We start from the raw sequence: 17,588 nt of genomic DNA, 5'->3' as shown, positions 1-17,588 counted from the left end.
GTTGGTGAGACTTTGTGTTTCACCTGGAGGTTCAGCTTTTGTGATGCAAACTACCAGCTTCATATGTCTGAGAATGAGACGTTGCACGCGCACATCTAAGAGAGAACGAAGCGTGTCACGTGGAGGACGGACTTTGGTTGTGATGTGTGTGTTGGCCTGGTATTGACATATCAGTGAACACACGGTGGTAGTGTGGAGCCACACTGGCATCGCTTCATTTGAACAGTAGCTTTAATATGATTCATGAGCTGTGATGAGAAGAGAAGCACATTCTAAGGAGGACAATGAGACTTTTATTTGTCTTCGATCTGTGGCCACCAATTTTATTCATATAGACCATACAAAAATATATATATACATACAAGGTAATGAGGACTTTCTAATCACATATACATTTATTCACAAGCGCACAGAGTATCACACTGTCCTGAAAACAATTAACATCAAGTCCACCGTGGAGCGTTTGGTATTTCTTTTCTGAGACTACAGAAAAGTTTGGTGTATCAGCTCTTCAGTGATGGGGAGATCGGCCTGGTAAGTGCATCCATTTCTCTTGACTGATGGCAGGAATGGTCTCTGGGACTGACCGTCCCCCACAGGAAGTCTCTCTCGGTCATACTCCTCTGCACTGAGCAGGGGCACCGGCACCCATGTGGTCACATTGAACAGAGCGTAGTCCACCTTGTAGTGCTTCTTGTCCTCTCTCAACATGTCTTGGAAACGCTGACCCCAGCGGATGTCGGCTGGTGTGTAGCAAAGGCGTGTCTGATGGAGCATACCGGTTGAATCTCCTGTGTAGGTGAAAGAGACCACCAGCTCAAATTTGGCCTCCTGCAGCTCATCGGGGCCCAGGCTGTAGAGCGGACTGCCAGGCTCCAGCTTGTGAATAATAGTGACTGGTGTGGCAAGGACAACATCTCGGTTCTGGAGTTCCAGGTCTTGATAGGACATCACAATAGACCCTAAGGGGGTTTTTACATGGCGGACTAACTGAGCCCTGACAATCCCCTCCAAGATGTGATTACCTCTGAAGTCCCCCAGACGCCACGACAGACACAGAACCCCGTCTCGCAGGTTGACTATCGCACAGTTGCTAAAACCAACCGTCTGGGCTCGCTTACGAGCAGATGCCATTTTAGCCACAATAATACCAATGACTATGGTGTCAAGGAGGCAGCTAAATACGTCTTGAATTGTGACCACAATAATGGCCACAATACAGTTCTCAGTCATCCCCCTGAAACCGTAGCCGATAGTCGCCTGGGTCTCCATTGAGAACAAAAACGCTCCAGTAAAGCCACGCACGTTTTCCATGCAGGGTTCGTTGTCAGGATTATCTGTGTCTCCATTCATGTATGCGATGAGCCAATAGCAGAGACCAAAAAAGAGCCAAGAGAGAATGTAAGAGAGGGAAAATGCAAGGAGCATCACCCTCCAACGGATTTCTACAAGAGTGGTGAAGATGTCCATCAGGTATGGGCTCCAGTCTCCAGTGACCTTCCGGAAAACAACAGGAAACCGGCCATCTTTATGCATGTAGCGCAGCCACTTTCCTTCACCTCCACTGTGCCTATCCAGGGTGTGGATTGTGGTGCAGCTGGTGTCAATGATGAGCTGTTCGCCCCTTCCTGTGCTCATTTTGACCAGGTCTAAATTTCAGTCTTCTGTGGACAAACAGAAATGACAAGTTAAAAAAAAAAAAAAAAAAGCATGATTAGAATGAATCGTATTTTCACCTTGAACAACAGGACAGTTAAAGACAGAGTACTGAATCACACTGAGGCAGTTTACTCATCACATGTGACCAAAATGAGAAAACCTTTCTGACTTGTTTACTAAGCTGAACCTTTCATTTTTGAGCAAGCCACCTAGGTCGCTCTCTGCCGTGAGACAGCAGCAGCTATGACTTGAGAAGCGGCCTGTTCAGACTGTGAAAAAAAAAAAAAATCTGCTACAACGTGAGTCTCCTAATAGTTGATTATTAACCCGAAGTTCTATTAGAACTCGGACACAATCCAAAATGTGCTGTACAAACACCTTATATCCTCATGTTCTATCCAAATGTCACTATGCAGATGATTTATTCATTCATTCATTTATTTATTTGTATTTATTCTGCTTGTTACAGTTTAAAAAAAAAAAAAAAAACTTCAACTATGAGCAAGAGCTGTTAAACTACTGGAACATTACTTTATTCAGCAGCAAGCAACAACTTGTTTGTTAGAGATAATGTAGGAGAGAGAGAACAAAACTATGCATGTTTCTCCGTATATCACAGATCTGATTATATTTTTATCAAAGTTTAATGAACATGAACTTGAGACGACTATTTCTCACCTGCCACAGTTAAGATCTGAGGTATAGATCTCAGCCCATAACAATACTTGTATAGATAGATATTTTATTAGAATCTCACAAGATTAACCACAGCTTTGGGTCAAAGGAAGCCGTTTTCTTTTCAGTGGGTTTATCTTATCCCCCCAGTTTTGAGTTTTGGTAAAGTCTGTTGGGTCCCAGGTGTGATCAGTTTTCCGTCCATAAAAAGGTCAAAACCGTTGACACATTAGCATAAAAGCCAGAAACTTTTAAGTCCATGCTCACCTCCTTAGGAAGTGAGTCTCAGTTGATTAAACAAAGCCTCAAACCTCTGTTATTAATCAGTTATTCTCTTCATGAGGGTAAATTATTAGCCTCCAACCAACTCCATTAGCTTGCACCCTCATTGCTACTACAGACGTCAAACTTTAACTAAATCGCTTTCTTTTCAAGAACACACGAAGCACAGCAAAGTAGGAGCTTTTTTTAAACCTGACAGCTGCTTTATTTGTTGCTATCAAAATACCTTTTATATGTCATGTACCCAGTGATCAATCAGTTGTTCTTTTCAAAGCAATGCCCTTCCTTGCCAGAAGGAACACAGACACAATTCCAATTTTTATAGCGTAGTTGCGTTACCTGAGAGCAGATAGTAGATGTTTATCTCAGGAGTTATAATTCTGTGGTTTCATTGTGAGTAGCTGGAAATTGTCCTGCTTGTGGTTTTGCAGTAAAGCCAAGTGTACATTTGTTCCTGTTATTCAGATAATGACCATCGACATGAGGTTTTACTGCAGTTTGAATGGGATCCTGTCAGCAGGTGAACAGTGTTTGAACCCATGTTGGGTTCGGTTCCCAGGCCTGGGGCCTTTCTGTGTGGAGTGTGTGTTTCTGTGTCTGTGTGGGTTTCCTCCGGGCACTCCGGTTTCCTCCCACCATCCAAAGACATCATGTTTGGGTTAATTAATGACTCTAAATTGTCCGTAGGTGTGAGTGTGAGTAGTTGTTGGTCTCTGTCTGTCTCTGTGTGTTGGCCCTGTGATGGACTGGTGCCCTGTCCAGGGTGTAACCCATCCTCGCCCAGTGTGAGCTGGGACTGGTTCCAGCACCCTCCATGACCCGGGAATGGATAACCAGTAGAAGATGGATGAATAGCAATTATAATAGGTGGAGGACATTGCATTGAAAGAAACCAAGTCACCAAGTAAGGCCGCATTAATGTTAAGGTAATTACTCCACTCGTAAACTGCAGCGTCACAGGTTCCCACTGGGCCAATCACTCCAAAGACAACAACAAGGTAACAAGACAATTAGGTCTAGGAGAAAGGTCAGCGCAGTCCCCCACACTCACTGCCACTTTTATCACACAACAGCAAAAGGAAGGGACAGTAACAGACTGTACTGTTACGGTCTGCACTATAGATATTTGCTCATATATCGATTATCCTCTTTTCTTTTTTAATTCTGTGAGCAACTCTGTCTGTGTGTGTGTGTGTGTGTGTGTGTGTGTGAGTAGAATAAAGTTACTGACATGTGGAAGTACATTGGATTCATTGGATTTAGAAGAGTTTTATTTTTAGATACAATCTCATGATCTGTAGAGAATTACCTCGAATTAACCTGTGCGTTCCTCCTGCTAACTTCATTCCAGATCCGTTGTACATACTGAGGGTTAATGCTCCTGTATAATCATTTATTTTCGTTTTTACTTTCATACTTTTACTTTGGTACAGCTGAAGTATGCAAACATTGTGCTTTCCTTTTTCCACCATGGATTAAGTGCAAGTTCAGTAAGATAGAAATCACTGGTTCATTTATCAGGTCAATCATTACTGTTTCCTTTTTCTTTCTGAACCAAAAATCATTCTCTGACTTATTCTTATCTTTTTTTTTTCATCAAGTATTAATAACTCAAGTAGTGTCTAAATGTGCTATTGTGCATATTTTATCTTAAAAATAGAAAGCAGAAAATGCCATTGCTGTCAGTATTTGTTTATCACAAATAAAAAATTAATAAGTATCAGAAAGTTCATCTTACCTGCAGAGAAGAAGGTGTCTGCCATGCATTAGGTTAACACAGTCTGAGTTGAGCTGTTTTCAGAGCTGGACGTTCACCTCTTGCTGAAGCAAAGTCTCATTTTCTTATGATATTATGGCAATCACTTCCCTCTGAAAGCCTATTGGACAATCTGGAAGTATTTATGGCCTATGGAATATTTTAAAGGTCATTGATGACAAGCACATCATACGTCCTCTGACAATTTGTTTCAGGCCATGAAATAAAAATCATGTGATTGAAACAGTCTTCCTCAACATGATGACAGAGAAATTTTGAGGATTGGCAGATTTTGTGTATTTGAACCATTTCTCTTTGGATTTCCGTAATTCATTAGACAGAAAGTTAACCATTGTTCCACCAGGTGGAGACGCTGTCACTGGCACAAGGATTTTCTTGTCTCAATTGTCCTCATTTTGGTTCTGATAAGACACAGAGATCACAGCTGAGCCGGAAGGCCATACTATCTTTTACACCACGTTTATTATGGCCATAAGAAAGTCCAAAGCAGTTTGAAAGAGGTCAACAACGGCAAAACAATCTTGTTGTGTTTTTTAAAATTAGACATGACACCCCCACCCCCTCCTGTAACACCTACCTGACTCAGTGTGTATTGTTTTCTTCCAGATTATGTGGTAAGAAAGAGATAAGTGACATTCCTCTGAGAGATAACCTACAAAGAACCGTTCATCAGTCATTTACAGGGAACAGCTATGTGATGAGTGAATGAAAACAGACAGCGCTCAGTGTTACTTTCCTTGCTAAAGATTGCAACAATACCAAATGGTGGAAGTTAGATTAATTGATTTAAATTTTAACAGCATGAGGCACCAAGATCAAACATGACATAGAGATTCAGGAACAACTCTTTGGATGCTTTACCCGTCTATGGTGTCAAGGATCCTGGTAGAAACTGGTAGAGAGCGCTCGGTCTGTGACTGGAATCAGAGTAGACTCCCTGGGGGCCTTGGGGGCTAAAGAGATCTGATTTACAGGGCTGGAGGAATGACAGCACCTACATTTTTGTATTTATAATCATGTGCTAGCAGAAGAAAAAGCAGCGTGGCAAAACTGAATATTTGAGTGCAACCATGTAGGTGTACAGTATGTTCTGGGTTATGTGGTGAGGCGCATGAACCTGACTGTGTCATCGGGGCCATGCAGATGAAGGGGTAACAAATACACTCTGCCACTGCAGGGGGGGCAACAGGTAGCAACAGCCCTCATCACCTGTAGCAGCTGGTAGGAGACAGACAGGCAGCCTGAGCTGCGTGAGGAGCTCATGAAACAGTAAAACTGTCATTTCCCCGCCAAAATGAAGACCTGGGATGATAACCTCAGCAGTGACTAATAATGAAGTGTGAAACGACACTGAATGCTCAAGACAAAGAACCTGTTGCTCCATAGTCTATAGTTCAACATCCTTCCAGCCAGGCTGTGAAAGGAAAGGAAAATAGCACTTGGATTTTCTGCCAGCACAAAAAACTCTGCACTGCTAGTAAAAAGATAGAAACATTTGGATTGAACATCTTTAATCAGAGTCAGTACATTTCTATTTTATTATAGATAACAGACACACTTTTAAATTTGAATTACATTTTATGGTAGTGTTGTTTACGGTGTGAGAAGTTGCATGATATAAAAACCTTGTGAAAAAGATTATATGCATTATGCATGAAAAAAAAAAAAAAAAAACATTTGGCTGCCAGCTGTCAAGCTTTACAATGGCTTATTCTGTGAGAAGAAATGCTATCCCTCGAGACAAGACTCCAGTCTTTGTCCTGGACAGGAGACTGGGAGTGCTGCCTCATAGCTAAGGTAAACTCGTATCTTCATTATTGGCAGCTTCAGCTTGTCCCCTTGTCCGATTGTAAAGAAGAGCAGTTCATCCAGATATGATCACAATGGCACCTGGAGCAGCCTGTGTCCTCCAGCGGGTAAACAGACACAGGCAGAAATTGCACCTTTGTCCCGACTGTTTGCACACCGAAGGAGGTGCTGAACACACAGTATAATTAAGCACGCAAAGGTATTCTTGCACATTTTTGAGGGTTGCTCGCATTGTCTCTTAGTGTATTTGTGTGGGCTAATGGGTGCTGTGAAAATGTGGTCAATTGTCACAGACAGGCCTATTTAAGAGCTGTGTCAGCCAAGACCTGAAGAATGGGGAGACAAACTAGCACACAACTGTCCGCAATCTGCAGTTATCAGTCATATGTAAAGTCTAGTAGTGTGATTCCTGCAGTGATGCTTTTCGACAGATTAACCTCTACGACTTACAGCAGCGGGAAGGTCGTCCTCCTCCTGGCTTTGCTAACGGCTGGTAAGTGCGAGAAAGCAATGTTTAACATGTAGGACATACTGAGAATGAAGTTTGATTCATATTTGTTTCCAGTTTCAGCACAAGCAGAATCAGAGTGCACAACACGCAGATGTGTGGCTGAATTGTTGATAAGTAAAAAGTACTTATCTCAACCACAGGATGATAACTGCAACTTCACAGTGTGGCTGCCTAAGATGGAATACCAAACTCTGTCAGTTGTAAGTATTGTGTTATATTTTACTCATATATTAAGCCTCAATTATCGCATTTGATTGCCCCCCCTTCCATTTACAGAACACAAAGTCTCTCCGCCTAGTAAGCCGCCTGCAAGCAACTATGGTAAGTGTTACCATATTTTCCATTCAGCAAAAAGTAACAGGCAGGATCTTTCAGTCACACTCATTTTGACTTGACACCACAGGCATGGGTAGATCCGAATCTGAAATGGGAAAACCCAAGTAATGTAACTCAAGTAATCCTACCAGTAGACAAAATCTGGACCCCAGATCTCCAAATAAAAAATGGGTAAGGCAGTCCGGTGGCAAAAAAGCTTTCCACATAGATCACAAATTCACTTCTTGGACAAATTGATCTGAAACATTTGTCATCCCTTCTGTGTGCAGAATTGTGACAACTGTGGAACACAACTCCAAAGATCTGCTGGTCTACCGTAATGGCACTGTGAAACACACCGTGGTAATAATAACTGAGGTGAACTGTGAAATCAATCTTTTCAACTATCCCTTCGCTGCTGACGAATGTCCTATTTTATTCCATACCTTGGCTGATGATGGTGAGCTCATTACATTTTTTTCTACAAATTAATAAATACAATATTCCTCTAAATATTAAAACTGAGTGAGAATTTCCCAATTTCCTAGATTCTTATTAAATAAGTCAACAGCTCATTTAATCTTTCTCATAGTCAGACCACGTCTATATTCAAAGAGCTAATATGCCCTTCAGTGCAAAAATGCATAATTTTTCTGAGATAAAAAAAACATCTGGCATCTGACTACTAAACTCAGTCTTAAGTTATTTCCTTAAAAGGTATGTAATTGGCTTTTTTACTTCCTGCCAGTGTGAATATTGTACAAAACAATGACATGACATTATCAATCATTTCATTCAGGATGCGGTACATATCTGGACCTTGGTGATTTGACTGTTGTTGATAGTAACCACGGAGACTGGGAAACTGTAAATGTGGTTTACTCTTATGAAAGCTATATCATCAGATCCATCTTTGTGAGTTGAAAAAAAGTTATACTTCATGCAATGGTGAAACCAACCAAAAGGGATTTCACTCTTTAACATGTCAAGTCTGTCAATACAGCTTTGGTGATGTCATATAGGAACACAATTTTGGAACTTCAAAAACATTTTTCAATTGGACAAAGGCAGCAAATCCTTAATAAATGTTTACTGCCATATTTCTCAGGTGGGACTGAAAAATAGAGCCGGCAACCCCTTCATAACATTATTGCTGCCCAGTATTCTCATCGTCTTGGCTGATGCGGTCAGCTTCGCCCTCCCACTAGGAGGCGGCGAGCGCAACTGTTTCAAGGTCACCCTGGTGCTCAGCTTCACCATGTTCCTCGTCATCCTCAACAATCAACTCCCTGGAGACAGCAAGTGCAGCCCCGTCATCAGTCAGTTGGCTTGCATGCATGTCACACAGAAATACACACAGACTTGCACTGCATAACCCAGATATATACATGAATTGAGTCAAAGGTCTTTTTTTCCTGCAGGAATCCACTTCTGTATTTGTCTGGTGCTCTTGGTTTTGAGCATGCTGGTGTCTTTGGTGCTAACACGACTGGCAAAAGATGGCTACCTCATTTCCTGTTGCTTCAAAAGGTCAAAAAACAAAAGAGACAAGGAAGAAAAGAAGAATGAGGGTGAGGAAGAGTTAATTGTTCCTCCATTACCTTTGATACAATAAGAGTGTTTTTTTAGGCACTCATTCAGTTTCTTTTATCGCCAACTTAATTCCCTACAGATGTGAAACCTGACATCAGTGTTGTTCACCTGAATGAGTCAGAGGACACACAGATGCTCAGAAAGATGGTGAACTTTCTGGAAGCTGTGAAAGCAAAGGAACGGAAATGTGAGAGATCTGAGAGGCTTGCAAACATCCTGGACAAGGCCTTTTTCTGGTTGTATTTTATTCTTGGCTCTGGGTATTTTTCCAGCATGATATATGTGATGGTAAATCACAAATGTTACATTGATAATTATAAATTCTGGAACTATATTTAATCAGCTGTTCTGTGCCAAGAAAAAAAAGGAAAACTTCGAAAAAAAAAATGGTTAAATAAGCTTCTCAAAACATGCATGTTAGAGCTCACTATATCTTTAGGTAACTCAAACAGCTTGCAAATTATGAGATTCAAAGTCAGATGCTTAGGTATGAATGAATGTTTGTGACGTTCATTACAACATGTTAGATATTGTGGTAATCCAACATTGTTTTTACTGTGCTTTGCATGTGCTTATTTATGAAAACCTGAGATGTTTGTGTATGGAACTAATGAAATTACAACATAAAACTGGAACTTTTGCATGTTCTCTCATAAGAGTTCAAGATGCTTTTTTGCTGCCACCTTGTGGTTAAATCATGAATGGGCCCGTAACCTGCAGTCTACTTATTCTCCTTATGAATTTTTATGAGCACGACTTTCAGCACAACTCTATTGATGTTTTTATTGTAAAATGTTTTAATAATATAACTCTAAATTCAATGGAATATAAGTACAAACTGAATAATTTTTCCAAAGTTACTGAGGAACTTTTCTCTAGGATTCATATATTTTATCACCTACATTACATTTCACTGTAGAAGAAATATAGAGTAGAAACAAATGTTGTGAACTCTATTGGAGCACGAAATAAATGGCTTGCATTTCAGCTCAAAAAACTAGATTTGCGCTTTAATTTATAGAAAACTACTCTTGAATTCATTTATCTGTGAATTCAGAGGAAACATACAAAACCCAGACACCCACAGAAAAGACCAGCCACCCAGTGGAGTCATGTAAATACGATGCTTTCATCCAGAGTCATTCATCCATCAAACTGCAGACTTGCCCTCTCAACTTCATGGTCCCTCTGTTTTCTTCATTGCCTTTGGTGGAAAATAAATAAATAAGAATGAACCGACTCAGACAAATAACAGATGACTGCATATATGACGGTAATTCAGATACCTGTTTATAAATCTGGACGCCAAGGTAGTTCTTTGCCATGCTTCTCAGGTTGGATGCTCCACCCACCTTGCATCTCACATAGCCATACAAGTTGGCCCATTGTAAAACCAAGCCCATTGTTACAACAGCCTTCAGAACAAAATCACAAATGAGGGATAAGCTGACAATTAATAGTTATTCAGACACAGACGCAAACACGCACGCACACAAACTCTGAACTCACCAGCCATTTGATCCTGAAGGAGAAGATGGTACTGAACACAAAAATGATCCAGAAGATTGGGCAGATTATAAGTCCGAGCCAGAAGATCCGTGATTCAACACTTGATGTTGTATTTGGATGGTGTGTCTGTTAAAAGACGTAAACAAGGTTTCATCAGGTCACATTTTCTACATGGTAGTACAAAGACGACAAAACAGTCAAAATGTTACACTATCTTCAATTGTCTAATAGGGTCATGTAGCTAATTCACAGAGGAAAAACTACTGACGTATGTGGGTTCTGCAGGAATACAGCCAGTGCTGGGTTAATTAAAATATTCCTGTTTACTGAGAATGCTATTACTTTACAGAGAGCCAGGATTACTTTGCTGTCATGGCCATAAGAAACTTCAAAAAAGAAACACGGTCAGACTGTATTGTTATCTTGTTTCCAACTGTGTGTCTTAGTTGTGAGAAACCTTTTATCCTGATCTGAAAAGTGGCCTGTGCAGATGTCAGACAGGGTAATTTGGATTTATCAGATTAACCTCTGTTTACCTTCCTTGACTCAAATACCCAGTGGTTCTTTCCATCTTCATCAACTTGATTCCACCACCGAAGCCCCACCAGCAATCTGCCAGAGACGTTCTGAACAAAGAAAACAAAAAAAACAAAAAAAAAAAAAAAAAGAGAGGATGAAACCATGCAATTTGATTGGATTTATTCATTCTGCCGTAAACATCATGTACTACGTGTGTCCTGGATTACACATATTGTATGATTACACATACAAATATTCTCACAAAAAAAGAAAGGACAAAATACTTTATCCAACATGGGACACAGACATGGAAAAATAACCCAAATCCAATTTTTAATTGTTGAATCAAACTAATTTTAGCCAATCAAAGAAAAATAAAATAAAATAACAGCATCTTTGTGAGGAAGATGTTATGCTTTTGTTTATCTTACACGAGTGTAAACGAAATACAGTTGAGGTTGAGTACTACAATGATAAAGAGACCCCAGACTCTGAATGTATCGACAAAAGAATAATAATATGGTGCAAGTTGAATTCAATGTATTTCCTTAGATAAAGCACGACCTGCTGACCTTCACAGTCCAGAAGTCACATGACAGGAGGAGGATGATGGTGACCATACAGACAATAAAACGACCGCTGAGGACGTCGCACAGTAAGTAGACCACGATGGCGGATGTTCGGAAGAAGAGGTGGAAGAATGAGGCCAGGGGATGCCTGAAACACACGTTGCCATTGTATCGTGTACACTCTAGCATGCAGTTAAGTACAATGGAGTTTGTTACGGCCGCGAAAAGTAACACATCTCACCTAATTTTGTTGTTCCTTATCGCGCTGCTCTCCTCATCTTCACCGAAAAGTGGAGCGTCCTGAGAGTCCTGAAAACATTGGCAGGTTAACGCTAACACACCGAGCTTCGCACCTGTTTCCTGCGCCCAGCTCGTAATTTACGTCAGAAAAGTCAAGAATACTTGTTTTAAATATCGATAAAGATCGTTGGAATATATTCGAACAAATATTCATTTTACCCCGGCAGAAATGGACAATTAATTTCGGTGCCATTTACCTGTCTCCGCATTTTGATTTGAACATTCACGATGTATTTCCTGGTGACGTGGTTGTAAACAACATCGTGTGCTAAGGACCCCTGCAGGGTGTGGCGTTAAAACTGCCTGACTTAAAAAAAAAATTGTGCGGTTGTTGTGACATAAAATGTATTGCAAGTGATATTTTGTAAATGGCGAAAGGTTTCTTTTCTATGTTTAAGGATTGCATTGCATTGCTTTTATTACATCTAAGGCTAATGTTATTTTCATGAGGCTATGGATCAAGCTGCTGGTTGTTTTCTTCAAAGATCCAATAATCATTCATTACAGAAAATCGTTTTACTCGTCCGTTTCCAGTCCAGTCCCACCCGGTGTGTAACATGTCTAACAAGCTAAAATATTCAAATACTTTTAATATGATTAGTTTGGGATCTGTTTACTGAAATTTATTTTAAAAATCCATTGACCAATGAATCAACTCATAAAACTTTAACGTAGACATCAGCCTTATGTAGGAGACTGGCTACTGACACCATTAGGTAGCAGTGGTAATAATATTTAGAGTAGGTAGTAAAGGGTTAGGGTTAGATAGATAGATAGATAGATTTTCTAGGTTGCAGGTGCTGAACACTCAAGAGAAGGTGCTTTGAATTTTGGGGCATTTAATTATGCAACTATTGTATTAGTAAGTATTTATATATGCAGACATTTCTTGGGGGCGCTAGGTTGGTGCTATGGCTATTATAGGGGGAGCTACAGCACCACCTAGCGCCCCCTGTCGCCGCCATTGACTAATAATAATAATAATAGTTCAATAAGTCCTTACATTTTATTCAACAATTCATTTATATTTTATTTTTTTGGCCTTTTTTTCTGCATACACAAAATGAATGATAAGTTTTACAAGCTCAACTCTACAATGGAAAATTTTTTTCCCTTCTGAGAATAACATACATAGACATAAACATTGACATTGTCAAATATATAAGCATTAACGTAATGATAAATGTCACAGTGATGATAGTTGTCAGTCAAGAAATAGAGGAAAATAGCATCTTTATCATTGAATAACAGCTTTATCATGGCGGAATTGTTGGCGGGACACATTTGTCTTGCTTTTGCTGTTATGAGGTCAGAAACACTTCAAACAGGCTGGCAACCGAATGCATGCGATAGAAAATCCCGAATGGAAGTCCAACATTGACGACAGCAGCCCACATGTTGAAATTATAGAAGTTTGTTTCAGTGTCATGGTCAAACTGGGGTCGAGCACCAAATGCTGGCATGATCCATAGCTGTCAAAGGAGGAAAAAAGGAAATAGGTTTGGTGAGGAATGGGTATGTTCTAAGCAGTAATTTTGAAGCATTGAGGGAGAGCGGTACTCACTATGATGTTGCCCATCAGCAGAAACGCAGAGACCTCCTTCAATGCCCGTCTCTTCCATGTCAATTTGGGTCTGCACTCGGCTCCATGGCCATGCAGGTTGTGCTCCATGGATACTGGGATGGGCTTTGTTCCTGTGTTTGATCCATCAGCACTGCTCGGCTCTTTGCCTGGCTGCGAAATGTATGCGTTTGCAACCACAGTGACTGGGTGCACCTCGTGGAAGGGTTCCCGATGCAGACCTTCAATTATGAAGAGGTTTTGCAGGCCCAGCTGAATCACCATTAAGATAGCCCAGGCTAAGTTCAGTCTGTTGAGATAGCCTTCGGCTCCACTTCCGACCATGGCTACTATGGTGAAGTAGCTGATGATGAATTGTCCCAAAGAGGCTCCCACCAGCAGACCCACATCCAGGCTGCGTGTGGGGTTTTTCTCTGATACATGCTCTCTGTGATCCACTCTGTAGATAGCGAAGCCGATCAGAGTGGAAATGGACATCGTGGTAACGATGACTATATTCATGGCAAAGTGCATCATCACTGCTTTCTCTCTCTTGTAATCATTGTGATTTTTTTTCATTTCCATCTCGTATACGACGAAGGTTGCCAGACCTGCCACCACTAGGAAAACTCCCATAATGGGACCCAGATATGCATCGCGTGGATTGAATTTGAATTTGTGGTGACTGTGTTCACTGGCTACTCGACTCACATTTTTCCACATGACATAGGCCATGGCAGAGGCAAAGAGACTGTACTCAATATTGAAAGGGTAGAGGTAGTAGTAAGCTTCCTTGAAGAAGCTACACGAAGTGTGGCTGCACTTGCATTTATCGTCTCCATAACTTGCTGTAATAAATGACAGAGGGCACAAAGAGAGAATAGTATTACATTATGGTATTTTTAAGTAGTTGTTGTATTTTTCTTTGATCGCTTCAATGTGATCTAAGTACCTTTTGTGATATACAGGTTTCGTCCAAAGAGTTTTGTGGTGTTGTCATCGTGATCGTCAGGAACCTGTGTTTGGTGAACAGACTCCTCTGTGACTGCCGTCATCCACACAACCAGATTTGTGGAAAGGGTGAGCATCAATCCACATCTAAATAAAAGACCAGGGAAACAAGCACAGAGGGAGTGTCCCATAAGGTCAGAATGAAATCTCACACTATGCCATAAAGTAATTTCATCTTGAGCAAATATTAATATTTACTGACCTATAATAGAAATTGATTTTACAATATTTTTATTTAATAAATGCTAAAAAAATTTATTGAGCAAAAAAGCATCTGCTTAATCAATAATGAAAATAATCATTAATTTCAGTTGTATTATTGTATATGATGATAAAAGCAAGATAACAAGCACACTTTTTACAAGAATGAGAATTTTTTGTTTTTGCCATTGAAGCATCAGTCCAACAGCAAATATCTCCATATAAGAGTGCTTTCATTTGCTGATCTTATGATAAAGGTTTTAGGTGGAATAATAGATAATGATAGCATGTTCACAAAAAACAAAGAAAAAACAAACCCATCAATCACCTACCGTGCAATGTTCTTTTGTAGCTGCACACAGTCTTTGGAGTGGATACAGAAGAAGTATGTCTGCAAATTGAGTTCTCTGTTTTAATATTTTTCAGTCATAAAGACTTGAGCCTGGAATGTAACAAGTATAGTATGGTGATATTTGTGAACATTTTTACCTGGACGATAAGGAAAGCAAGTTGCACCACAGGGAACGCAACCTTAACAGCAGACTCGCAGTGGAGATATCCCACATAGCTGGCTATCTTGAAAATGTCCATTATAATACTGAGCACTCCAAATAACACAAGTCCTCCTGAAAGATAAAGAACATGCAGAACAGGAGACTTTAAAAAAATGTTCACACTTGCTCTGCAGATAAAATACTTGATTACTAAAGGCAGTGGAACCTTTACTTACCCCTGAGCCATATTGGTCCAGCATGGGTGTCATGGTAAACAACTGCATTTTTATTCCTAGTTGTGTAGATGATATAAGCAATCATCCAGATCATGGTGAGGAGGAGGAGAATGATGAGATACATCTGGACATGAGAGGTCTTGATGTTCACGTCATAGTGAGCGCTGCCACTGGCCAAAGCAGTGCCAAGGAGCAAAACGTTCACGCAGATGATCCCAGAAACAATCCATCCCCAGTTTCGGCTGCTTTCTCTTGCAGTTCCTGTAGATGAGTTGTTCAGGTTGGGCTCACTTGTGTTCTCCACTTCACTTGGAGTGTTGATGTTGTTGGACAGGTGGACTTCCTCCGTCTCACTGTCCTTGGCTATTGTCCTGCATGGTTCGCAGGGATTGCCTTCGGTCAAGCAGTTGCAGGGATGCCCAGTGTTCAAACACATGATTCTTGTCGTTAGGCTCTGTTCACAAATGAGTTGATTGTTTGAATGTGGTTACATGAGAGAGATTACAGGTTTAAAAGCTACACCCATTGTCTGGCATCCTTTAAAGAGAGTTCCCGCCCAGCTGAAACTTTTCCATGTGAGCTAAATCAGCATAATTGTTGCCCTGCAGGTGCTACACAAAAGAGCAGTTTCAAATCATGAATAGGTATTTCATTTCCTCTTCATGTGGCTTTTATTTTGGCATGCAATGTATATAAATAAGGTTATACAGAATAAGAATTCTGCAATGCCATGTGTATTAAATATTTTCTTGAAAAAGCTATACACTCTATTTTCACCCCTTTCAAATAACAGGACAATTCAAAAGTTTTAATAATAATATAAGACTAGCTCTTGCTATTTACCAAAATTAAGCTGGCATGGCCACTCACCTAAAAATAAAGGAAAGGTTTCAGAATATCTGCAAGCCTACCTGATGTGGTGTGATCCTGAAGAGCATTCTGAACTGCCATGGCTTTTATATGGCTCCAAAAACACAGTTGTTTACGCCACAAAGAGTCATAAATGTCAATAAATCTGTTATGAACAATACCATATTATTACCAAACACAATGTGTTTTGCACAAAATATTCATGCAAAGTTCAAAAGATGCTTCCAGGAAAACCTCTTTTCGGACCAAATCCATAATACCAGAAACCGGTTCTTGTCCAGATAAACAGCATTTTTTTTGGTTTTGTACAAATAGGTTTTTAATGCCAGTAACTTTTTAATAAGTTTTAACAGCAAGCACAAAATAAATGCTGATGTTGCTGACAGTGTAAATAAAAACTGTGTGACATTAAGAACAAAAAAAAAAAAAAAAAAACAACAACAACAACAGCAAAAAAACTAAATGAAACAGGATTTAAATGATCTTTTTGTGAACATAGATACTTTTTGAATTTTAGATGTTTTGCTGATTTTCTTTTTAATTTGAGGTAAAGCCCCTTTTTGGCTGCAACTATCCTATGTGATCTAAACTCTCAAATGGAGTGAGGTATGTTATCCGTCCATCTTTCTTGACTTACTACTTAAAGGTAATACTTTCGACCCTTTAATGTTATTCATTGCTCCCTAAAGAGATGTGGCCCTGTCGCTCTTGTGCCTGAGGTAGAGACATGAAAAGTCAAGTTGCTATCTCTGTCTATTGTTATGCAGGTTTCAGTTGGATAGTACGTCTGAAAGCTTTATTCTCTGAGGCTCTGGAACGAGGGTAGGGCAATTTTAAATAACTGTGATGCTGACAGCAGAGGTCCTTTTTTTTATTACAGCAATCCATCATTATCATTGCTTTTTAAATATTAACAGGAACATTAAATTCCCAGTTAAAGAAATGGCTTACTGAAAAGTAAACGGAAGATCAATGACAGAAAATTCAAATTCTTCCTGGTGTCATTAGCGTAATAATTCACACAGGAATGACACATCTGAGGAATCTGAGTGACACATCCCCAGAAATGCTCTCATAGCTTCATTTGCACTCATCTCTTCCTGAACAAGCTTGTGCAACTGCATCCTGTGTGCAGCACTTTTGTTCTTATACTTATCTTATTTTTGTTCTAATAAGTAATTATTTGGTGTAGTTTTATTCTCACTGCAAAACAAAATACTTGTGTGTACTATAAAGACTTTTGGCCTTGTAAGGACACAGGTAGGGTCGTAAACATAGTAAAGAGACGTCCATGTGTCCCTGGTGTCCCATTTAGGGACTTTAAATGAGTAGGTAAAGTCAAAATTCAAAAGTTTTAGGCAGGGATGAAAAATGCTGTAAAGGAGGAATGCTTTTAAAAATATCATGTAATATATTAAAATCAAATAATGATTTGTCTTAGATTTCACTTTGCATGTTGTTTATATATAAAACGTTATTAACACTTCTATTTTTGAAAGCGTTCTTGCTTTACAGCATTTCTTTTTCAAAATTTCCCAAACAGCTGCTGATTTTGCATTATTTTCTGTCAGGTGTCATGTGGAGGGTATTGTTGAGCTCCCCCCCCCCCCCCCCCCCCACCCCCCCGCTGCCTGGAGCGCTGTTCCCCGGCAGTGCGCTCCGCAGCGATGAGGAGCCGCCGGCTGACGGAGGGAAAC

General features: G+C 40.1%; 4 protein-coding genes across 5 annotated transcripts; 1 reads left to right on the top strand and 3 right to left on the bottom strand.

Annotated features, from left to right (window-relative positions):
- Positions 1-483: 483 nt before the first annotated feature.
- LOC115047980 (inward rectifier potassium channel 16-like) lies at positions 484-1,638 on the bottom strand. Its single transcript, XM_029509258.1, has one exon. It carries the CDS (start codon positions 1,636-1,638, stop codon positions 484-486), a length of 1,155 nt encoding a protein of 384 aa, XP_029365118.1.
- A 4,817-nt stretch (positions 1,639-6,455) lies between these two features.
- On the top strand, positions 6,456-9,817 carry LOC115047988 (5-hydroxytryptamine receptor 3A-like). 2 transcript variants are annotated; one of them, XM_029509273.1, is made up of 9 exons: positions 6,456-6,695; positions 6,854-6,913; positions 6,990-7,034; positions 7,117-7,220; positions 7,319-7,488; positions 7,828-7,943; positions 8,137-8,347; positions 8,450-8,599; positions 8,701-9,817. In XM_029509273.1, the coding sequence occupies exons 2-9, from the start codon at positions 6,890-6,892 to the stop codon at positions 8,958-8,960; spliced, it is 1,080 nt and encodes a 359-aa protein (XP_029365133.1). In that variant the 5' UTR covers positions 6,456-6,695; positions 6,854-6,889; the 3' UTR covers positions 8,961-9,817. The 2 variants fall into 2 exon arrangements, with proteins under 2 accessions (XP_029365133.1, XP_029365132.1); XM_029509272.1 differs by having other exon boundaries at positions 6,457-6,695; positions 6,768-6,913; positions 8,701-9,816.
- Positions 9,390-11,784, bottom strand: LOC115047989 (Golgi apparatus membrane protein TVP23 homolog B). The gene is made up of 7 exons (XM_029509274.1): positions 11,716-11,784; positions 11,460-11,527; positions 11,222-11,366; positions 10,667-10,756; positions 10,131-10,256; positions 9,908-10,036; positions 9,390-9,825 (listed from the first exon to the last, which is right to left on the bottom strand). The coding sequence occupies exons 1-7, from the start codon at positions 11,725-11,727 to the stop codon at positions 9,799-9,801; spliced, it is 597 nt and encodes a 198-aa protein (XP_029365134.1). The 5' UTR covers positions 11,728-11,784; the 3' UTR covers positions 9,390-9,798.
- Positions 11,785-12,522: 738 nt separating this feature from the next.
- On the bottom strand, positions 12,523-15,870 carry LOC115047425 (proton channel OTOP2-like). The gene is made up of 6 exons (XM_029508343.1): positions 15,022-15,870; positions 14,781-14,917; positions 14,624-14,682; positions 14,032-14,177; positions 13,083-13,927; positions 12,523-12,990 (listed from the first exon to the last, which is right to left on the bottom strand). Exons 1-6 carry the CDS (start codon positions 15,455-15,457, stop codon positions 12,820-12,822), a joined length of 1,794 nt encoding a protein of 597 aa, XP_029364203.1. The 5' UTR covers positions 15,458-15,870; the 3' UTR covers positions 12,523-12,819.
- Between the last annotated feature and the right edge of the window lie 1,718 nt (positions 15,871-17,588).

The sequence above is a fragment of the Echeneis naucrates genome, chromosome 8 (assembly GCF_900963305.1).
Source record: "Echeneis naucrates chromosome 8, fEcheNa1.1, whole genome shotgun sequence".
In the NCBI taxonomy this organism is placed as follows: domain Eukaryota; kingdom Metazoa; phylum Chordata; class Actinopteri; order Carangiformes; family Echeneidae; genus Echeneis; species Echeneis naucrates.
The sequence above is the reverse complement of the archived record's forward strand: the minus strand, read 5'-3'. Positions and strand labels throughout refer to the sequence as shown.

Bases quoted from the DNA above. Each gene is read 5' to 3' on its own strand.
- LOC115047980 (XM_029509258.1), bottom strand. From the start codon at position 1,638: ATGAGCACAGGAAGGGGCGAACAGCTCATCATTGACACCAGCTGCACC.
- LOC115047988 (XM_029509272.1), top strand. From the start codon at position 6,536: ATGGGGAGACAAACTAGCACACAACTGTCCGCAATCTGCAGTTATCAG. The intron at 7,944-8,136 runs GTGAGTTGAAAA...CATATTTCTCAG, and splicing joins ATATCATCAGATCCATCTTT to GTGGGACTGAAAAATAGAGC. The intron at 8,600-8,700 runs GTGAGGAAGAGT...AATTCCCTACAG, and splicing joins GGAAGAAAAGAAGAATGAGG to ATGTGAAACCTGACATCAGT.
- LOC115047989 (XM_029509274.1), bottom strand. The intron at 11,367-11,459 runs GTGAGATGTGTT...CGTGTGTTTCAG, and splicing joins ATAAGGAACAACAAAATTAG to GCATCCCCTGGCCTCATTCT. The intron at 9,826-9,907 runs GTATCTGAATTA...TTTCCACCAAAG, and splicing joins GCGTCCAGATTTATAAACAG to GCAATGAAGAAAACAGAGGG.
- LOC115047425 (XM_029508343.1), bottom strand. From the start codon at position 15,457: ATGTGTTTGAACACTGGGCATCCCTGCAACTGCTTGACCGAAGGCAAT. The intron at 14,918-15,021 runs GTAAGTAAAGGT...TTTATCTTTCAG, and splicing joins TGGACCAATATGGCTCAGGG to GAGGACTTGTGTTATTTGGA. The intron at 14,178-14,623 runs GTAGGTGATTGA...TCTTTTATTTAG, and splicing joins CTACAAAAGAACATTGCACG to ATGTGGATTGATGCTCACCC.